The sequence below is a fragment of the Lampris incognitus genome, chromosome 18 (assembly GCF_029633865.1).
Source record: "Lampris incognitus isolate fLamInc1 chromosome 18, fLamInc1.hap2, whole genome shotgun sequence".
NCBI lineage: Eukaryota > Metazoa > Chordata > Actinopteri > Lampriformes > Lampridae > Lampris > Lampris incognitus.
Genome location: NC_079228.1, coordinates 27976818 through 27997785, shown reverse-complemented (window position 1 = coordinate 27997785; position 20968 = coordinate 27976818). Strand labels below are relative to the sequence as shown.

At 46.6% G+C, this 20968-nt stretch overlaps 1 protein-coding gene across 1 annotated transcript in view; it reads right to left on the bottom strand.

Annotated features, from left to right (window-relative positions):
- Positions 1-3499: 3499 nt before the first annotated feature.
- The window catches only part of LOC130128398 (lateral signaling target protein 2 homolog), a 91977-nt gene continuing 74508 nt past the window's right edge, over positions 3500-20968 (bottom strand). Inside the window, exons 3-4 of the mRNA XM_056298015.1 lie at positions 7585-7818; positions 3500-3619 (exon numbers count right to left, since the gene is read on the bottom strand). Of these exons, the coding sequence (XP_056153990.1) occupies positions 3500-3619; positions 7585-7818 (354 nt within the window). The remainder of the gene's footprint in view (positions 3620-7584; positions 7819-20968) is intronic.

Below are 20968 nucleotides of genomic sequence, written 5' to 3'. Positions count from 1 at the left end.
CTGGGTATGCATGTGCCCTTACATTATGCTGGATTCCATTAAGGTCGGAACTCGGGAAAAGTCTGACCTCCTACTCGGAAAAGCGCAAAGGAACAGCCGTTTACTCGGAAACGTGCAGAGAAACAGCCGTTTGAGTTGGAATTCCCAGCCGGAAAGATTTGCTGAGATAACAGACCTTCAGAACAGGAATCAAGTATGCGCACATCCAGAAAATATTATTAAGGTGTCAGACAAAAATTGCAGAACTAGAATGGAAGATCTGACTGATTGAAACTTTGCCAATAAATTGGTTTTTGGGAACAATTTTGTGTGCACACCCTACTCCTTCATTCTGAGATAACAGAACCTTGCATCACAGCTACATGGCGGTGGCACACAAAAGTTGCCTTTGCATAGGTTTTTATTTGAAAACAGGTCCAACATGGACCTAATCTACCCTGTAGTGATTATGTCATGATCTTTATGTCATTTCATTGGAGCTATTCATATCCATTTACAGTATTATTTGTTTGATAGACCGAGGTATAGCGTGCATGCTAATGGTATTGTAGCAGTAGTGCAGAGCAGCTCCTACGCAGATGCTCATCGGACTCACAAGCTTGCCAGACAAACACAAATTTGCTGCAGGTGTCCAAGTCTCCCCGAACAGAGGTGATGGAACGCATTCAGTTCGGAAGTGGGAACTACTGATTTTCGACATCCAATGGAAAGCAGCAATATTGTCACTTCGCCCTGAGAGCAAATCACGTGCTTATGAAAACAGCTCCTCAAAAAGTACGTTTTGAGTGAGTGTACATCTGTGGCAAAAAAAGAGAGAGGAAAAATAAGACAGAAATGAAAAAAAAAAAAAGAGATGTCGAGTAATTACGAAGCAACACTCCACGAGTCCACTAATAAACTCCATCTACAACATCTTTATTTTACTCAATAAAACAGCTGTATTGCCACCCTGGATAAATGGCTTCTGTCACACCAATTAGTGGGACGCACATACACACAACGTTTCCTTCTCTTCGCTGTTGTGCTTGTGATCAATTCTCCATAGGCCAGAAAAATCTATAGTGTAAAGCTTGGTCACAGTCAAGGCTACAGGAGTCTTTGCAGGCCCTGTGCTTGTAAGTAAGGAATCCAGTAACACCATGTGCAATCATTAGCTTGTCAGGTTTTATTGCGCTGAAGTACCTGACGGCTAGTTCATTTGCCATGGCCTTTACCCGAGCGGTTTAAAGCATTTGTTTAATAGCACAAAGACAGGGATGGAGTGACATAGGAGGTGGAGAAGTCAGAAATTCAGCGTCCGGGTAGCGTAGCAGTCTATTCCGTTGCCTACCAACACGGGATCACTCGATCGAATCCCCATGTTATCTCCAGCTTGGTCGGGAGTCCCTACAGTCACAATTGACCATGTCTGCAGGTGGGAAGTTGGATGTGGATATGTGCCCTTGTCGCTGCACTAGTGCCTCCTCTGGTCGGCCAGGGCGCCTGTTCGGGGGAGAGGGGGAACTCGGGAAAATAGCACGGTCCTCCCATGCGCTACGTCCCCCTGGCGAAACTCCTCACTGTCAGGTGAAAAGAAGTGGCTGGCGACTCCACATGTATCGGAGGAAGCATGTGGTAGTCTGCAGCCCTCCCGGGATCGGCAGAGGGGGTGGAGCAGCGACCGGGACAGCTCGGAAGAGTGGGGTAATCGGCCGAATATAATTGGGGAGAAAAAAAGGGGGGGGGGGGGGGATAAGTCAGAAATTCTGACCTAGGCATCTTTCCGTCAACACATCATGCATGTACTTATCTCCGTCTTCTGTCTACCACTCTCTCTCTCTTTCTTTTGCTCTGCCTCTCTCTCTCTGTCTGCCCTCTAATACCCTCCCTCTCTCTCAGGCAATCATGTCTCCTGACTTCTACCCAACTTCCTCTGCTGCTTTGTCATAATCTACCTCGCCCCCCTCAGGGACCTCTGGCCCCCCAGTCACCCACACCCCACCCGCCCCCACCCCCGTATTAAAAGTGGAAATGTATCTGGTTCCATTGTAATTACAAAACCACTGGAGGCAAAGCTTCTTGATCTCTGCTGGATCTTCGCTTCTCTGTTTTCCTTTATTTACTTGCCTCTCTCATCGGAGAGGACAGGCACATGCTGAGCTATCAGTTCTGTTTTTCTTTCCATTTTTTCCTGGTGTTCTTTGCATCTAATTTGCCTGAAAACACAATAGCTTTTGGGAGGCAATAAAAACAAGGAAGTGGAAGGGGGAAGAGGGGCTGGCGAAGAGGTAGTGCCAAAAAAAAAGAAGAAAAAGGAAAAATAAGGGAGGGGAGGGAGGGTGGTAGTAGTTTGTGAAGCTTTGCAAAAATACACAAAGCAGACTACAAGAACTGGAGCCAAGCCTTTGTTTACTGTTAGTGTCTGGGACAGACACCTCCAGGCATTTGTGGATCCTGCTTGAAGCGAGTGTTGACTCGTAGCAGGCCAGGAGTGAAGGCATGACGGGGGGGATGTCATCTTCAGTGGGGACAAAATGAAAACTGCCGAAAAACAACAGAGCCCAGTTTGAGCCAGCGCTGTCCGATGCAGTGTGGGATCTGGAGGTCGTTGCGTGGCGGCGACCGTTTCATATCTCCATGGCAACGTGTGACCGACACAGTTGAGAGGTGCATCCCGCCAGCATCCCGCATGAAATACAGGGGAGGATCACATGAGAACAGAAAGTTGAAGCGATGGAGAGAGATAGTTGTGCCTGCTATGATTATGCGTATTGCTTTCAGAGTCTGTTGTCTGTTCCAGATTCCAGACTCACACTACTGATTTCTGGCATAAATTACAGCAAATATCCGGTCTGCTGTTTTATTTACACACACACACACACACACACACACACACACACACACACACACACACACGTGGAGTTGCTGGAGCCATGCGGTAAACAGAATTATCAATGCTGACGTGGTGCGGCTGCGAGGAAAGATCGGTACACTCATTGTTTTCAACTTCCGCTAACGAGGATAAATATTGTTGCGATAATCAAGGGCGTTTTTAAAAGTCGTTGTTCCATTGAATCAACAACTCTGCAGGGCTGTGTTTCCTACATGGCTGTAAATAAATCAGAGTAAGTTAAAAGTGATGTTCAGGCCTGCCGTGATGCTGATGAAAAAGATACTCGGCTCGTAACGTCATATGAATTCATCACGGATGCCTTTTCATTGTCCATCAAAATGATTTTTGAAAAAAGATCAACAATTTGAAGTGACTTATCAAACTGGAAATGACGCCTCTACGTGATTAAAATCTCTAACAACTCATGAGTCGACCCACTCACTGGGGTGGGTGGATGAGTGGATGAATTGCAGGTCTTTTCAGAGTCCCTGAGAAAGAAGACTTCTCTCTGAACCAGGAGTGAGCTTCCCAGAGGCGTTTCTTTTTCTTTCTTTTTTTTTTTGCGCTAAAAAATAAAGGGGGAAAAATCCGATGACCATGGTTTGTCAGTGAAAGACAAAGCTGTCGTCATGCTGGGATGCTTGTGGCAGCTAGGCGCAGTTCAACAGTGTGAAGGGAGTTCTGACAGTACCGACGCCTCTGCCGGTGGATGGCGGCAATGATGACTATGTTCCCTTGGGGATGTGGCTGTGAAGTACAGAAAGGAACATCATGTTCCCGAAAAGCTCAAAGATTGAGAGAGAGAGAGAGAGACAGAGAGAGCAAGAGAGCAAGCAAGCGAACAAGCGAGAGAGAGAGAGAGAGAGAGAGAGAGAGAGAGAGAGAGAGAGAGAGAGAGAGAGAGAGAGAGAGAGATACACATGTGACAGAGCCAGGCCACAGCCTCAGAGTACATGTGCACCTCAAATCCAACAGGAATGTTCCCTGTTTATGTTTCCTGTTTACACACAACTCAGTCCAGAACAACCCGGCCGATCTTCGCCTTCGGTAGTAGTAAGTCTAGCGTCGGTGACCACCAGGATATTGGTACTGGTGGCGGCGGAGGTGGGTTCAAGCAGTAGACAGCTGGTTTTGGTTCTGGCTAGTGGCGGAAAAAAACCAGCGACAAATAGGGAGATCTGTGACAACAGGCGCTGGCACTCAAGATCAAATTTATGCTTTCCTCTCACTAACAAATCCTGTGGTCCGTGAAATGCGCGTCTTAAAAAGGCGGGAACATGAAAGCGATGGCGTGAGCGACGGGGAGCAGACGTAAGGTGCCGATTAGCACATCTAAATCCAATCCAATTTCCTCACGCCGAGTGCGCCAGTGCTTCAGGGAAGTCACAGCTCCTCGGCAAATAGGCTGCGAGGGAATAGCGGCACCAGCATAAGATGAGAGGATATCAGTCTTTTGGTGTGGGCAAAAAAAAAACAAAAAAAAAATCTGTGATGGATTTAGTGTGAAGTATTCTACAAATATATTTATTACAGGAAATAAAATAGGAAAAAAGACAGAATAAAACAAAGGAACGGGTGTGCGAGAAAGTCTGCCAACTTTTTTTTTTTTGCAGCTCTGAGGCTGTGACAGCGCCGTGCCGATGCTGACATTCCTGGTCTGGGCTTGCGTGGGATTTCCAAGGCGGCCGCCACTCGTCCAATCAGGAACGACTGCCCGATCGCGTCAACAGAGTCAAATCAAACGAAACACAGAACGGTAATTAATTCGGCGTATAATGACAAGAGAAGCCGTCCAAAAGTGTCTCTGCCTCAATTAGTCTCTCATTTGCACAGTCAAAACAGAGGACGGATGAAAGAAAAACAAATTAAGTCATGTGAAGGAGAGATGGAGAGAGTGGTGGCGGGGGGGGTTAAAACACAAGCAGATAAAACTAAAAAAAAAAGTGACACATAATGAGTGATTTGGGTAAGACAAGAGCAGTAATAGGAAGGATTAAAGAGAGGGAGGGGAGGAGGGATGGGAGGAGGAGAATGAGGAGATCGGATAGGAGGGAGAAATTAAGCTTGCTTGCGTGTTTTAGTGCTCCTCTGACACTTAAGTGTTGTTACGCCAGAGTATGTGAGTGGTCTGGAACTGGAGAGAGAGAGAGAGAGAAAGAGAAAGAGAGAGAGAGAGAGAGAGAGAGAGAGAGAGAGAGAGAGAGAGAGAGAGAGAGAGAGAGAGAGAGAGAGAGAGAGAGAGAGAGAGAGTGAGAGAGAGAGAGAGGACAGTAAGTAGTGTAATTGTCTAAGCAGGACTTCTTAAGTGATTCATTTCCCCATCGGTTTATCCAGAGCAGAGCCAATATTTTAATGTTTATGTTCTTGCGTTGAGCTCCTCGCATAATCTTCCTAAACTTGTTCGGACAAAATGAAATACAGAAGGGCGTCTGGCTAGCATAGTGGTTTATTCCGTCGACTACCAACATGGGGATCGCCGGATCGAATCCCCAACATGGGGATCATTCGTCGAATCTCCATGTTACCTCCCTACAGACACAATAGGCCGTGTCTGTGGGTGGGAAGCCGGATGTGGGTATGTGTCCTGGTCGCTGCACTAGCGCCTCCTCTGGTCGGCCGGGGCGCCTGTTCAAGGGGAGGGGGAACTGGGAGGAATAACATGATTCTCCCACACGCTACGTCCCCCTGGTGAAACTCCTCACTGTCAGGTGAAAAGAAGCGGCTGGCGACTCCACATGTATCGGAGGAGGCATGTGGTAGTCTGCGGCCCTCCCCGGATCGGCGGAGGGGTTGGAGCAGCAACTGGGACGGCTTGGAAGAGTGGGGCAATTGGCCGGATACAACTGGGGACAAAAACTAAATACATTCTTATAGTGCTCCTTTTTAACAAACACTTGAAATAGAAAAAAAGGAAATTTTCACAGGGTCCTAACACGACACACTTCAAATGCATTATTTCTGTGCGACGTCGTTGACGTGAATCGCAAGACCGACGTCATATAAGCCAAAAATAGATGACAAGTGTCACGTGTTTCGCTTCCTTCGTATTTATTGATGATGTTTCACTTCCAAATCATCAGAACAGCTACCTCACAAAAAATGCAAGTACAGAAGCGACCATGCAGGCCAGAAAAAAGAAAAAAAAACAAAACACAACAACACGGTTTCTTTTACACTCATTAATCTTGAAGTGAAGATAAATTCAAAACGCCGTGCTTAAATACAGAACACAGTGTTGAAAAACGATGCGTTCTCTGCAAGTAGTGCTAGATGTCACATTTACTCTACAGCTTTATCATTCAGAGGTGAGATGCAAGAACGCAGGTTTGTGATGCGAAGACATTACTCGCTGAGAATACAGTAAAAAAAAAAATTGCCCCCCCTCCCCTTTTTCTCCCCAAATGTACTTGGCCAATTACTCCAGTCTTCCAAGCCGTTCTCGGTTGCACCTCCACCCCTCTGGCGATCCGGGGAGGGCTGCAGACTCCCACATGCCTCCTCCGATACATGTGGAGTCATCAGCTGCTTCTTTTCACCTGACAGTGAGGAGTGTCACCGGGGGGTTGTAGCACGTGGGATGATCACGCTACTCCCCCCAGTTCCCCCTCCCCCCTGAACAGGTGCCCCAACTGACCAGAGGAGGTGCTAGTGCAGTGACAAGGACACATACGGCTTCCCACCCGCAGACACGGCCAATTGTGTCTGTCGGGACACCCGATCAGCCGGAGGCAACACGGGGATTAGAACCGGCGATCCCTGTGTTGGTAGGCAACGGAATAGACCGCTACACTACCCGGATGCCCCAACACTGTAATATTTTAATGTCGTTGTACTCTCGTGCTTGGAAAACTCCAATAACTACAGCGAGCTCCCTTTACCTTCATTTATCTGTGGATTATGTACACTAATTGGCCAAGTATTGACTATGGACATCGCAGGTGAAAAGGTTGGGTCGAGCGCACTATTCAGGAAAAGATGGCAGCCAGAGCCCGGCTTAATGGTGTGTTTGTGATTGAGCGAAGGCATGCTGAGACGCAATATGGATCCAAAGTCATTCGGGGGTTTACAGGTAAAACATAAATAAGACTTCTTATTTGCAGATGAAGAGAAAATCAATTTCTTGTTTAATATTACATCAAAAGGAAAAAACAAAATAAAATAAATAGCGCTATAAACTGGTAACAGAGACATCAAAGTGACGATCCCATTCGGGAACAATTAAAGATGATTACGTTCTCATTTCCCTTCTAGTTCCTAGTAAAATATGATTCATTTCCAGTTTTTGTTTTCATTCCTTGGACTGGTTCAGAGCCCTTGCTCTGAGAAGAAGGGGGAAAAAAGGATGGCAACAGAATGACAGAAAGAGACAGGAGCCGAGAGAGAGAGAGTGACCACTAGTCTAAAGGAGAACAAAACTGAGTGGAGCAATATAGGAAAAAACAAAATAAATAAATAGAGGAACAGAGCAGTTACATACAAAAACCATGAGTCACAGTGAGACAGTGACAATGTCAGTGAGAGAGAGAGCGAGAGAGAGAGAGAGAGAGAGAGAGAGAGAGAGAGAGAGAGAGAGAGAGAGAGAGAGAGAGAGAGAGAGAGAGAGAGAGAGAGAGAGAGAGATTGTAATAGACAAAGAGCCATCAGAAGGGAGATGGGGAAGGACATCTGGATCACAAGACAGCATCTTTGTTTATGGACCAGAGTGTACTCACAGCTGGCTGCCCTGGGCAGTAGGCGTAGCCGGCATGTGTGGGCGGCTGCTGCTGGTGATGATGTTGGCGTTGGTGGTGGTGGTGGGACGGGTAGTGATGCAGGCTAGCGCGAGGGAAGGAGGGCCCACTCCAGGGCCCTTGGCCACCACTGGCACCAGAGGTCCACTGGGAGCCGAGCGTGGGAGTCATGGCCGCTGCCTTAGTGCTGTGGTAACCCCTCACTGCTGCACTGGGCTGGGGGAGAGTGGACGAGAGGGACAGAGAACAAGCAGAGAGAATGAGAGGAGAGAAGAGGATGGGAAAACGGCAAGAGAAGAAGTGATGAGGAGATAGAGAGCGGGGAGCAGAGAGGGAGAGTATTTATGGGGGGGCAGTATGGAAGAAGAGGTGAAGAAAGATAGGAATAAGACAGAATGGAAGAAGCGAGAGAAGGGGGAAATGGGGGGGAGGGGGAGGTTGGATGACAAATGTTACTCCTCAGAACATCACCAGCACAGCCACAAGCAGCCCTCGCACTCAAGCATGCAAGCACTGACAACCATATGCCCGCTCTCTGACCTGAATCCGAGGCAAGGCAGAGGAGGGCGGAGGGGGTTAGGGCGGGGTGGGGATGGAGAGGGGTGTTGGTGTAGGATCTACACACCAGAGCTGCTAGAATGTTCTCACACTTTTTTCTTCACTCTCGCTTTAACTCGTTTTCTCTCTCCGCCACATTTATGATCTCTCTCTCTCTCTCTTTCTCTCTGTCTCCGTGTCTCTTTCTTTGTCTCGCTCCAAATCTCTTTCTCGATCTCTCTCTCTCTACCTTGAGTAGCATCTGATGTTATGACCCCCACCCCCCCAACCCCCGTTCCGTCACGGTCTAGATGTGTTCTCGCTGGAAATGCACTGATTGGTTTGATAAGATGCCTGGATTAGATGCTGGCAGCAGGCTTCCCAGTCTGGCATCATGTGTGGGGTATTAGCACGGGTAAAGGAACCACGCCACTTCTTTCTGCTGACAGGCCAGCTTACGCTGCTCTGAGAGGGGGATGCCTGCTAGGCCATCATGGCTGTTAGAGCACACAAAAAATATATGTGGGGCACACATTGCACAAAAGCCGACTGGTGGCACTGCAACCTGGGTTAAAGAGCGTTTGCAACCAGGTCTGAGGGGTCGTTTTAAATAATGGGGCGTCACTGATGTAAATACCCGCCTCTGACATATTAAAATCCGAAAGGATGCCGTAAACTCCACTGTGAACAACAAATCATTGTTAAAATCATAGAAAGAAATGAAAGAAACCTCGCCACAAGAACCCGTGTTCAACCATCGTGCCATGCTACTTTAGCTGCATCAAGGTCGCCGCACAGATTCAACAATCAAGGCTACAAATTTGGCATTGGTAAATAAATTCGTCGTGGCCCCTGTCACTCATGTCCATGATGACCGATGAGCTAACGCTTTATGCAATGCATTTATCATTCATTTTTGGTGCTACAAACACCATTTTGTTTTTATTTGAATAATGTTTTGTTCACTCAACTCGCTTATCTGATAATTGATTTCGGTGCTGTCCAAAGACATGTAGGTCAGGTGAATTGGCCATATTAAACTGTCCCTTGGTGTGAATGTGTGTGCGGGCCCCGTGATGGACTGGCGGCCTATACAGGGTGTTTCCCCGCCTGCCGCCCAGTGACTGCTGGGATAGGCTCCAGCATCCCGTGACCCCGGTTGGGATAAGCGGCTTGGATAACGGATAGATGGATGTTGCTACAGACACCATTTTGTTTATTTGAATTTTGTGTCACGCCACAATGACGTGACAATGTTTTGTAAATAAAGTTTCCCCAGTTGGGATTTTATTTGCTTAATTTTCAGCTACATTTTGAACAATTACATGAATATAACCATAATTATAACTATATATGACATCAAACACGAGTTTAACATGACAATTTGTCAGAAACATTTTTTGGCAACCCCATAATTTACAGGCAATTAATTAGGTTATAATTGTAAAGAAATTGCTAAGAAATTATGTTTTAATATGAATTGTTACAATAACTTCCAGTAATTCTAATACTACAACTTGTCATTATACTGATTTTACTTTACTGTTATTTATTAGCATTTTCTTCACAATTACTATGTAATTAAGGGCCTGTAAATTATAGGGTTACCAAAAAAGAAAAAAAGTTTTATTGGGGATCAATTCGATTTCCTTGGGACCCACTCAAATGACCATCTGTGGATCCTGCGGACTCAGGACATTGCAGATCCAGTAACATCACTATGTACTGAGGGGTGGGGTTTACAGCATCGTCACAGTTCAGATGGAGTAAGGTAAACTGTGAATCACAGACAAGGCATGTTGAAGTCATCATTAAATAATGATGGATAACATTTATATAGCACTTCTAGACACCCAAAGCAATTCAAAGGTCAAGGAAGGAAACTCGCCTCAACCACCACCAATGTGTGGCACCCACCTGGGTGATGCACGGCAGCCATTTTGCGCCAGAATGCTCACCACACATCAGCTTGAGGTGGAGAAGGAGGAATCATTGAGCGAGCTACACAGGGAGATGATTAGGTGGCCAGATGGAGAGAGCCAGGTTGGGAATTTTGCCAGGACAGCGGAGGACCCCCTACTCTTTGCAATAAGTGCCATGGGGTCTTTAATGACCACAGTGAGTCAGGATCTCGGTTTAACGTTTCACCCGAAGGACGGCACCTCCTACAGCACAGTGTCCCTGTCACTGCACTGGGGCATTGGGATTTTTGTTGTTTTGTTTTTTTAAATTAAGACCAGAGGGAAGACTACCCCCTACTGGCCCACGAACACCACGTCCAGCAACAACTCCGTTTTCCCAGAAGGTCTCCCATCCAAGTAGTACCCAAGCCCATACCTGCTTAGCGTCCATCATCTGGCAGAGCCAGGGTACATGTTGGTACGGCTGCCGGCATAGTAAATAGTTACTTGTGATTAAGCTGAACTTCAGACTAACAGTAAAACTTCTTCACTTGTTGTATGGTCCTACAGAGAGAAAACCAACCCACGCAGAGAGGCTAAGACAGAAAGACAGGTCTGATCATATCAAACAGAGAGGTGCTACTATGAGGAAGGACAGCATCTCGTCACTAGTGTAAAACTCAGTGATAAACTGGATTTAGTTTGACAGATAGAAAAGGAACAAGTTCCGGTGCAGTAGAAAATTACGCACTCTAAAAAATTAATCAAAGACCCTTGAAATGTACGACAGCAACTCAATTTCCCCCAAAAACATGTCAAAAGTGTCTGGGTCATGTAACGGTCTATTCCATTGCCTACCAACACAGGGATTGCCGGTTTGAATCCCCGTGTTACCTCCGGCTTGGTCAAGCGTACCGACAGACACAATTGGTCGTGTCTGTGGGCGGGAAGCCAGATGTGGGTATTTGTCCTTGTCGCTGCACTAGCGCCTCCTCTGGTCAGTATGTTCCCCTGACGAAACTCCTCACTGTCAGGTGAAAAGAAGCGGCTGGCGACTCCACATGTATCGGAGGAGGCATGTGGTAGTCTGCAGCCCTCCCCGGTTCGGCAGAGCGGGTGGCGCAATGACCGGGATGGCTCGGAAGAGTGGGGTAATTGGCCAGGTACAACTGAGGGGAAATAGGGGGGAATTTTTTTTTCAAAAAACAAAAAAACATGTCAAATGGTTTATCAAAATAGTGCCCCAAATCAAAAACTGGAACTTTGGTGCTTTTCCACTAAGAATATATTCATACTTCAACTCTTTTTTTTTCTTTTTTTTTTTTGGTACAAATTTATTCAACTTTTCTTCTCCATAAAATGGGAAACAGAAACAGATGGAGAGCAAAAATATGAATCACAATCACAAGCTATATTTCATATAGCACAGTACAATAAATGTGGTGCTACGAGAACTTAAGTCATTCTGCTCTGATCTTTCTGATCCAGAGTCCAGTCCCCAGCCTCAACTGCTTACGGCTCTCATCCCAGAGCACTGGTCCCCCCTCAGCTCTGAAACATGTGGCATGGCATGTCAGAAAATGCACACAGAGAGCAAAACCCAGCCGCAGTAGATGAATGACGGCTATACATTGCCGGTGAGCGTTAACAGTGTCTTTTTATGCCTAGCTCAGATTTTCACTGAGGTCAGAGGTCACCCCACACAGGGAAAACTCAAGAGAGAGCAATGGCAACAATATGGTCACGCAGCTGTCTTGGAAAACTCTCCCATCTAATATTCCCGATCATAGAGGAACTGGGGGGGAGACGTAGGCCAAAGTTCAGCTAAATGAATACAATATAAAACGACAGGTTTATGGCTCATGTTAATAAAAAACAGGCAGATGCTGTTTCCTCTGAAAGCTGGATGAATGCAGCATTACAGTACAGAGTACATGCCATGCCATGAAGAAAGTCTTACGGCAGTATGAACCCACTGGTTCTGGGAGGAAAGGAACGAATGTGAATATGTTAAGTATTTCTTTTTAATGTACCAATCTTATAAAAGTCATCAAAAGACGGCTTATTTTTGGAAGTAACTAGCTACACAGAGTACTTTGCACTTAGGTCTTCAATGAAAGTTAGTCTTACTTGTATTTTGATGTATCGGCTGTGGCAATCATTTTCCTCAGGTAGGACAATAAAGAACGTGTCTGTCTATCTACCTTGACCCCAAGGACAGGAAATGCTTGTGGGTGGTGGATTTACCGTATGAATTTACCAAACACGTACATTTAGATCTATCTCCCACTAAGGAGAGGACGGCCCAGTGGTTAGCACTGTTGCCTCACAGCAAGAAGGTGCTGGGTTCGAACCCCAGGCCGCCCCAGGTCCTTTCTGTGCGGAGTTTGCATGTTCTCCCAGTGTCTGCGTGGGTTTTCTCCAGGTGCTCCGGTTTCCTCCCACCATCAAAAAGACATGCATGTTAGGGTTAAAACTCCTGTCAGTGCCCCTGAGCAAGGCAACGGAAAGAAGAACTGGAGTTGGTGCCCGGGCGCTGCGGCTGCCCACTGCTCCTATACAATAGGATGGCTTAGATGCAGAAGACAAATTTTGTTGTTATGCACACAATGACAAAAATAAGACGGCTTTCTTCTTTTTCTTTCTAAGGAGCATTACAGAGACATTTTGGTCATTATATGGTCACTTTAAAAGCCGCGAGAGCCTAAAAACGCCAGAACATGGAACATAAATCGGCATGGCCACAGCTACTTCTTTAAGGCTAGAATTCACCAGTTCATAGAGTTTAATTGCCGCCCCAAGCCAAGCGACAATATTCATTGGCTTTAAAAATGAAGTCTATTCAACCAGACAGGGAGAAGGTATATAGATCAAGTGTGCCCGCATGGAGGTATTTTGTTCAAGCCAATATCTCAGGCGAGAGTTTTCAAACGTGTTTCATGCAAGTGAGTTATACGAGACCAAAGAGTTATTGGCGATAACTTTTAATGCTGAGCAGCTATGCTGCATGACCGTACAAGATATTGACATCACAGGGGCAGGGCTTTGTTTTAACATGAGGCTGAGATCCGAGGGTCTCAACACTCCCGGACTGGAATGCATGATTGGTCCCTAGACCCAGATTCATGTCACAGGCTTTCAGCGGCTCGTCACAGACGAACACGGTGTGCATATTTCTCCATTTTATACAAGGGCCAATCGGCTCTGGTTACACAGGTCTTTTCCTCCTGAAAGGGGCGTGTTTGACATGCACGCCAACAGATGTGCATTCGTGCATGCATGCGTCTGCTCATGCTGTGGCTGATTTGACCATCAAATCAAGGTAGATGTAGATAGAAGGAAAGCAGTGTTTTCATTCTTATCCTGCTTAAAACACACACACACACACACACACACACACACACACACACACACATATATATATATATATATATATATCCATAATACACGATAACAAAAGGAACACCTCTCATTTGCTTAAATGGATAATGTGTGTATGTGTGCGTATTTTTTTTTGTATGTGCCCATTTTTGTTTTTGTGTGTATGTGCCTCTATGTTCTAAAATCCATGCATGCATTTTTGCCTTTGTGTGTATGCGTGGATCTTTGCAACAGGCATGTGCATGTCTGTGCATGTGTTTGCGTGCTGTTGTTTGCTAATCTAATTTAATCACGGGTGATGTGGGGACGTAGGGTAGTGGCACTGTTTCCACCGATTCGTCATAAAACATGTAAATATGGTGGATATATATGCTGTCATTTGTGCCAACAAGGGAATGTGTATCATACCTCCAAAAGAGAGAGAGTGTGTGTGTGTGTGTGTGTGTGTGTGTGTGTGTGTGTGTGTGTGTGTGTGTGTGTGTGTGTGTGTGTGTGTCTAATGCCCACCTTTGATGCCTACAGACAACAGCACACAATTAAGGCTCCATTGAGCCATATTACTGAAAACACTACTATGAAACACAATACATAGTGGTTAAGGAGTCCAAATAATGCATTATAAGGTTATATGGCAGGGTTTGACCATCTTCGTTCCACACTACACGTTAACCTTTGACCACAATGCATGGTACAAACAGTAGGATGTGCATTATAGTGATGATATGAGGTATTCTTTTGGGTTAACAGAGGAGAAATATAACTGCACCGACGAGTGTGAGCGTTATCAAGGAACATTCATAACTAGAAATGCAAGTCAACGAGGGATAATACTTCACCTTCAGCAATGAAAAAGTGAGTGGAAGGTCACGGCTCCTTTAATACAGAGACGAACCGCAAGCACAACACCTCTGTAAAGTCAATTTTTCACCTGTTAAGTGATTTCTCACCCTCTCTCCTTTCTCCCCCAGGTGAAACCGCATGAGTTAGGGGTGTCAGGGGGATGAAAATGTGCAAAATACAGAGCTCCCATGTGTCCTGCTCCTCACATGGAGATGGTTCCTTCAAATTCCTCGACGCAGGGACTTTTTTCTGAGAAAACTGACAGCGTGCTCACTATCGAGAAATGGGGGGTGGGGGGGCTGATCTCCTCTAAACAAACTGCATTTTCAGCCCACTTTTGAAGAAGAGTCAGACCAGACAACTACTCCTGCTCTTACTCTTACCTGGGTCTTGGCGGTTCTGGTGTGAAGAACTGAACTGAACATAGTTTTAGCGGCCTGCTCCAAGGTCCTTTTATGGATATACCACATCCTGATTCACAGGAGTCATTTCTCGGTGAGCACGCCGACTCCAGAAATGTTGTGAAAACCTCCTCATGAGGTTCACTCAGAAGAATAATACGGTCTAACTGAGCGAGTCGACGCATTTCCAGGAAATGTTTTGACCACGAAATCTCAAAACACAATAGAACGACGAGAGGGAGGGAAAAAAAGCAGCTCTGGTAAAGTGGTATGAAAGCAAAGCCTGCTCCATCTCCTCGAAGTCCAACTGCCTTTGTATCTGAGGAGGTTTGAAAGGAATACGCTTCTTTATAGCCATGTGTGAAATCCTCCACTTTTATGGCTTCCATTTGGCATATCGACTTTCTTGTAGGATGAGTGGCCTCTGGCAACAAAGGGTTTCTTTCCCCACAAGTTATCTAATAGTCAATTTTTTACTAGTGGTGTCAAGCTAAATGCCAAACATAACTACAAACATTCCTATATTTATGCTTTTTCTCCTTTGTACTGTACCATTCATGCCCCTAGTGCGCTTTATATATATATATATATATATATATATATATATATATATATATATATATATATATATATATATATGTGTGTGTGTGTGTGTGTGTGTGTGTGTGTGTGTGTGTGTGTGTGTTTGTCCTGAAGGCTTTGTGCCCTGCAGCTGTATTTGTATACATTGGTATTGCAGGGCACAGTTGGTGAATTTCCAAATGCAGATCCAGACAGTCATGTCCAGGTTTTTCTGCTGGATTTTCTTTTCTTTATTTTGGCTCAGCCCATTGTCAAAATCTGGGACATTGCCAAGACAGCCCCGTTTCCTTATTATTTCATGTCTATATGTTCCTCTTTCATGAGGCTATATGTATGCAGAAAAAACAGGACACCTCCTGTAAATGGATGCCACAGTCAATGGCAGCATCCCATTTAAAGTGCTTTTGAATGAGATGAACAAAAATCTGGTTCCCCTCTTTTGAAAAATGTGGCAAAACTCAAATCGCCTTTCTGAGTAAATAGAGTGTCAAAGCACTTTCATTAGGGCTGAAAATGAACAGTTTGAGGGTGAAAGGCTCTGACACAAGGATAGAGAAAGTCATCCCAGACAGCATTAGGTGGGGGATATTGTCTTCTCGAGGGCCTTCCACGCCTGGTTGGTCCGTTTGGCCAGCTATGAAAGAGACACAGCCTTCCTCTGGCATCCTTGATGACTGACTTCCCGGAAGCTGTGTTGCGTGAAATGGCCTCTTCTGTACCAGTTGCTCTCCTCAGCCTTTCCTCACCTCCTCGCGTGCATGTCACCTTACCGACGCCAACTATGCTGGCTTCCAACTGTCACTCCTCGTGTCACAACTCAGAACAAAACAGTTTGTTGGCTGAGGGGAACCAGGATGGGTTCTGCAGGTCACAAGCGGCTGCCCTTACAATTCCAGCCACCCTTCAGTCTACCCTCCTTCCTCCCTTCACCAGTATTGGAGGACCAGGTTCAGGCGTAACCAAGGCAACAGGGTGGCAGGGCATGTGTAGATTTTTTTTTCCCCATTCTCAGCGTGTGGGAAGTCTGACAGGTTCAGGCTGCCCTCTGGGTTCTCAGCTGAGAGAGAGGGAAGGAATGAAAGAGTGAGACTTTACCCCCGGGGGCTCCACACTCACCAGCTTTGGAGCAGAGAGGGATGGCAAGGCCAAAACCACACATTCTCTCTCTCTCGCCCTCTCCATCTCTCTCCCTCTGCCTTATCATTTCTCCCTCTTTTTCCGCCATCTCTTTCTGCCTCCCTCTTCTTCTGCGATCTGATGATGAGAGTCCAGAGGGACGCGGAGGAGGTGGTTACCACAGCAACTGGGTCAGAGGGTGACATTATACATGGGACGGCTGACAGCCACTCACACACTCAGCACAGTGCGGCACTGCGGGTTAGCCCTGTAAAGTTTATAGTGTGTGCATACAGTTGAGACGCCTGCTGCAATGACCTCAGTATGTGAATCCTCTGCGGATCAGATTCACCAGGCAGAGGTGTGGCCCCAAAGGCTTTAGCGGCTCGGTTTTATCTCGAGAGACGCGTTGGATATACAATGCGTCCATCCTCCCGTCGTGCGATGTGTTATTCCAAGGTATCAGGTGACCCGAAATACAGTTAATGTAATCCACTTATAAGAAACTATGTTTATGTCTTCAGAAAATCCATTTTGAAACCGAATAGCGGTGTTGAACGAGGCAGAGGAGGGTAAAAATTGAAAAGGAATCGAAAGATAGATGTGGATAGGGAGAATGAGAATTAAATGGGGCGAGAGTTTTGGCCTTTGAGAGCTCACGATGAACGACAACATGGTCCCTGCACGTGAGAAGCACCCAGCAATCCCCACTAAAGTTCTGTGTCTGCTGTCCTCTCCAAATATTTTCTTTGGCCCGACACGTGTTTATGCTCTGATGAACCTCTGCGCCTTGGGGAGTGCCGCTGTGAAGTGGATAAAGGATCCCAAATTTGCATTGCTGAGATCCTCTGGGATGCAAATAGCAAGACAATGGCATGGACCGACTCAGTGACACAGCCTCCCATTTTCAATAGCCCCTCGACCAGGGAAACTGATAACATGCAGCACTGCCAGTGCTCTCCCCGTCTCTCTGTCAATCTCTGCCTCCTCCGCTCTCGCCGTGCTTAGATGCTCTCGGAAAAGCAGGATCCGCCTCCGCTGGTGACTTGAGCGTTTAGAAAGGGACACTTGAGTGGAGAAAAGACATGATTTTGCAAACCTGGGGTAGGGTCATGGCCTTGGCCATCTCCAGGAAAGTGGGAGGAAGTGCCGGCCCTCCAATACTGCACCACTTCAGTGCCCAAGTGCTCGTCATTCAACCCCCGAGTGCAATGAAATCAACACACAATAAAACCAGTTTTAAGATCACACACTGCAAATGCACTCCGCCGACACTTGACACCTGAGAATACCTAAGACATGGTGGGAAATGTCTTTAGAGGCAAGAACCAGGCTTTAATGCACGACACTTTCACCTGTTAACAGTAGTGTGGAGCACCAGGCGCTGTGTAGAGAGGCTGTTAATGCCTCGTCACTGTGCCATTGCCATGATTACAGCTCTTAATATGCACTGAGCTCGCTGTCATTTAAGTGGATTGCACCTCCAGATGAATGCCATGGTACTTACACACACACACACACACACACACACACACACACACACACACACACACACACACTGTCTCAGTGACTTTATGCCAATCAACCCCCCTCTCTGCCCCTCTTTCAGTCACTCTCACTCCGACTCCATTTTTCTCGGTAAAACGCGGTACACAAAGGGATCATGGATGCCTCTCATTGCCAGCAGTGTCTTGGAGCACCATGCCATTATAACAACATCTGTACGGTGGCAGGAAAGGTCTGGCACGGGCACTAAGTGAGCAGGATTCTGCACGGTCCGGATACTGCGGCTAAGCAGTGCAGAAAATATGAGTCATCCTCGCTGACAATGTTATTGTGGCGTCATTGCGGGCCGCTGATACCAGTTGTTGGAGATGTTTCCGTTTCGCTGGTGCATGAGCCCGCTAAAATGCCATCCGAATGACCCGGGTAAACGGCGGCGGGGCAGCAGATATCCAAGCCTTTCTAGCTGGAGGCACTACAAGGCAACGCCGAAGTTTGGTTTGGTCTTTGTCATTGACACATCTGTCCCTGCAGCCCGAAGAACAAAAGAGGAGCAGGGGGGAGGAGAGGGGGAGCAAGATGAGAGGAGATGAGCGTGGCTTTGAGGTGACGTAGACTGTTCCATGGCAAGTTCTTGTCTGTATGTGTGTGTGCATGTCTGTGTGTGTGTGTGTGTGTGTGTGTGTGTGTGTGTGTGTGTGTGTGTGTGTGTGTGTGTGTGTGTGTGTGTGTGTATACATATATGAAAGCGAGAACGAGAGAGCGTCAGTGAGTGAATGAGCGAGTAAGTTTAGCAAAGATAGAGAGAAAAGAATAAAGAACAAAAGTAACAACTGCAAGAAAAAAGGAGAAACTGACAAAAGGGGGGGGGGGGAGACTCTATTCTCAATTCAAACCCTCCTTTGTGTGCATTCATGGCCACAGTGGTATAAAATGTCGTCACAAATATCTGAGCAGCCTCTTTGCCGGCAGTTCAGTGACAGGGGCAATAAAGAGGGCCTTGGGTCCTATCTTCCTCTGCCATCCTCTCGCCCCCCCCCCTCTTCTCTGCAGTGTCCTTGGTTGTGTGTTCCCACCAGATGGGCCCTGGTTGCTGCAGCACCTCTCAGGATGACGTGGACCCCAGCTGCCCACCAATGCTGCTGCCGCTGCTGCCGCTGCTATTTCTGGGCCGATACCCCCTTTAACCTCAAGGAAACCTGACGCCACCTCCAAACTCGCACACATCTGTCAGGCATCAGGACGCTCAGCGCAGAGGTACGGGGAGAAAAGTTTCACTTCCATCCTATGGAGGACAGCAAGAAGAAAACTTGCGCGGTGGTCTTTGCGGGAAATTGTGATGTATTTGTATCTTTCGCCGGATGTTCACGTTAAGTAAAGGCAGCTGCACACGCGGGCTTTACACGCGTGTCCCCTCAAACGCGGTCGACATGAACGCACGAATCGAAAAATGCACTATGAACAAGGTGTAGCGTACCCGTTACTCGGACCTGCGCTAACGTTACTCAATACTCCAAAACCCAAATGAAAGGCACGACTCTATCCGACGGAAGGATAGACCTGCACACGCATTCCTGAGGGCATAAAAGGAAAAAGATAAAAATTAAAATGAGTGAAGCAACAAGTTCTATACAACACAGAAACCCTGCTCCCCTCGCAGGTTTAATATCCCTTTTTTTTTTTCCTGTGCCGTTGTCTCCGTCGGGTCCCCGCGGAGGCTGGAAACGAAGAATTAAGGCAAGAGCGTGAGAAAACAAACCGAGTCACAGCCGAGTCGGAGATATACGGCAGTCCTCCAATAACAACACTTCTTGATAAGTCTATTTTCTCTACAGAGTGTCTCCACGCGATGTTATCATTTCTCTCCAAATTCAATAACGTCTCTTCCCTCCACTCAGCTGAAAACTACAGTTTTGAGATGAGCACGGGGTTTTGTGTGAAGTTTCCAATATGAGGCTGGCTTCTGTTGTGTGACTTGCTGCAGGGCCTAGGGTGCACTGTTGTGAACAGCCATTACAAACACGGGGTGACTATTATGTTGGGGGGCTGTCGTTTTGCTATCCATCCAAAGGGCGGGGGGCTGACCCGAACCCTATTCATTCCGTAAAGAAGACTAGATTACATCCTTGGTGGAGTTCTTGAGCTTGTCGGTCTTTCTATCGCCACATGTATGCCTTGTCATTAGCAGAGACTTCATAAAGTTCACCGATTTCAGGCGGACTCGTATGACGACAACTTTTCATGTTTCCTTGGTGAGGTTGAGGTTGGGTTTCACCGGTATTTTCAGCCTTGGGAGAGAATGGGGCCGACGACCATGAGACTCACAAGGTAAAAAGAGAGCGAACTCTCGAATTCTGGCAACAAAAATGGGGCAAATAAAAGAACAAAAAAAAACAACACACACACAGGTTGCTGCCTTGAATAAAATGCTGCACACTGTTATCGGGGTCACATATAGGCGGTGATAAACAGCTTGTGAATAAATATTCATCTCCCTGTGTGCAGCCAGCTTTAACAGCCCCCCATTGGAGTAAAAGCACAGGCATTTATGTCCTTTTTATACGAGTCTTGCACAGCCATGAACACACAGAGTTCAACAGGATCCCACAATGCTCTCTCTCTCTCTATCTCTCTAGAGGTAGAGAGAGAGAGAGAAAGGGAGAGAGGGAGAATAAAATAGAGTCCTCCTCTATTTTCTACCCCTCTCTCTACCCATCTATCTATCTTTATCTATCCATGTGTGTGTGTGAAATCATCCATCTATCTTTCATCGATATCACATCATCAGATCTGTGATAGACAGGGAGTAGGGGACTGGTCTGCCCACCCTGCACCTAGTAGAGCGTAACTGGGTATGCATGTCGAGTCATGAACACATTCCAGCTCCTCTCTGGACCGCTGACAGGGACATGCTGGAACAGGGGCTTGTGGCCCCCTGAGAAAAACAAGACAGCCATACTGCCACTGCTTTGAAAGGGACTTTACAGTGATATCGATGTACTACCTGCCGGCTGCCATGGCCGATTCTTTTATTTATTAATTTAGTCGTGCATTCATTTGTTTAATTTTGTGATGCTCTATTGATTGCCACGGGGGGAAATTCAT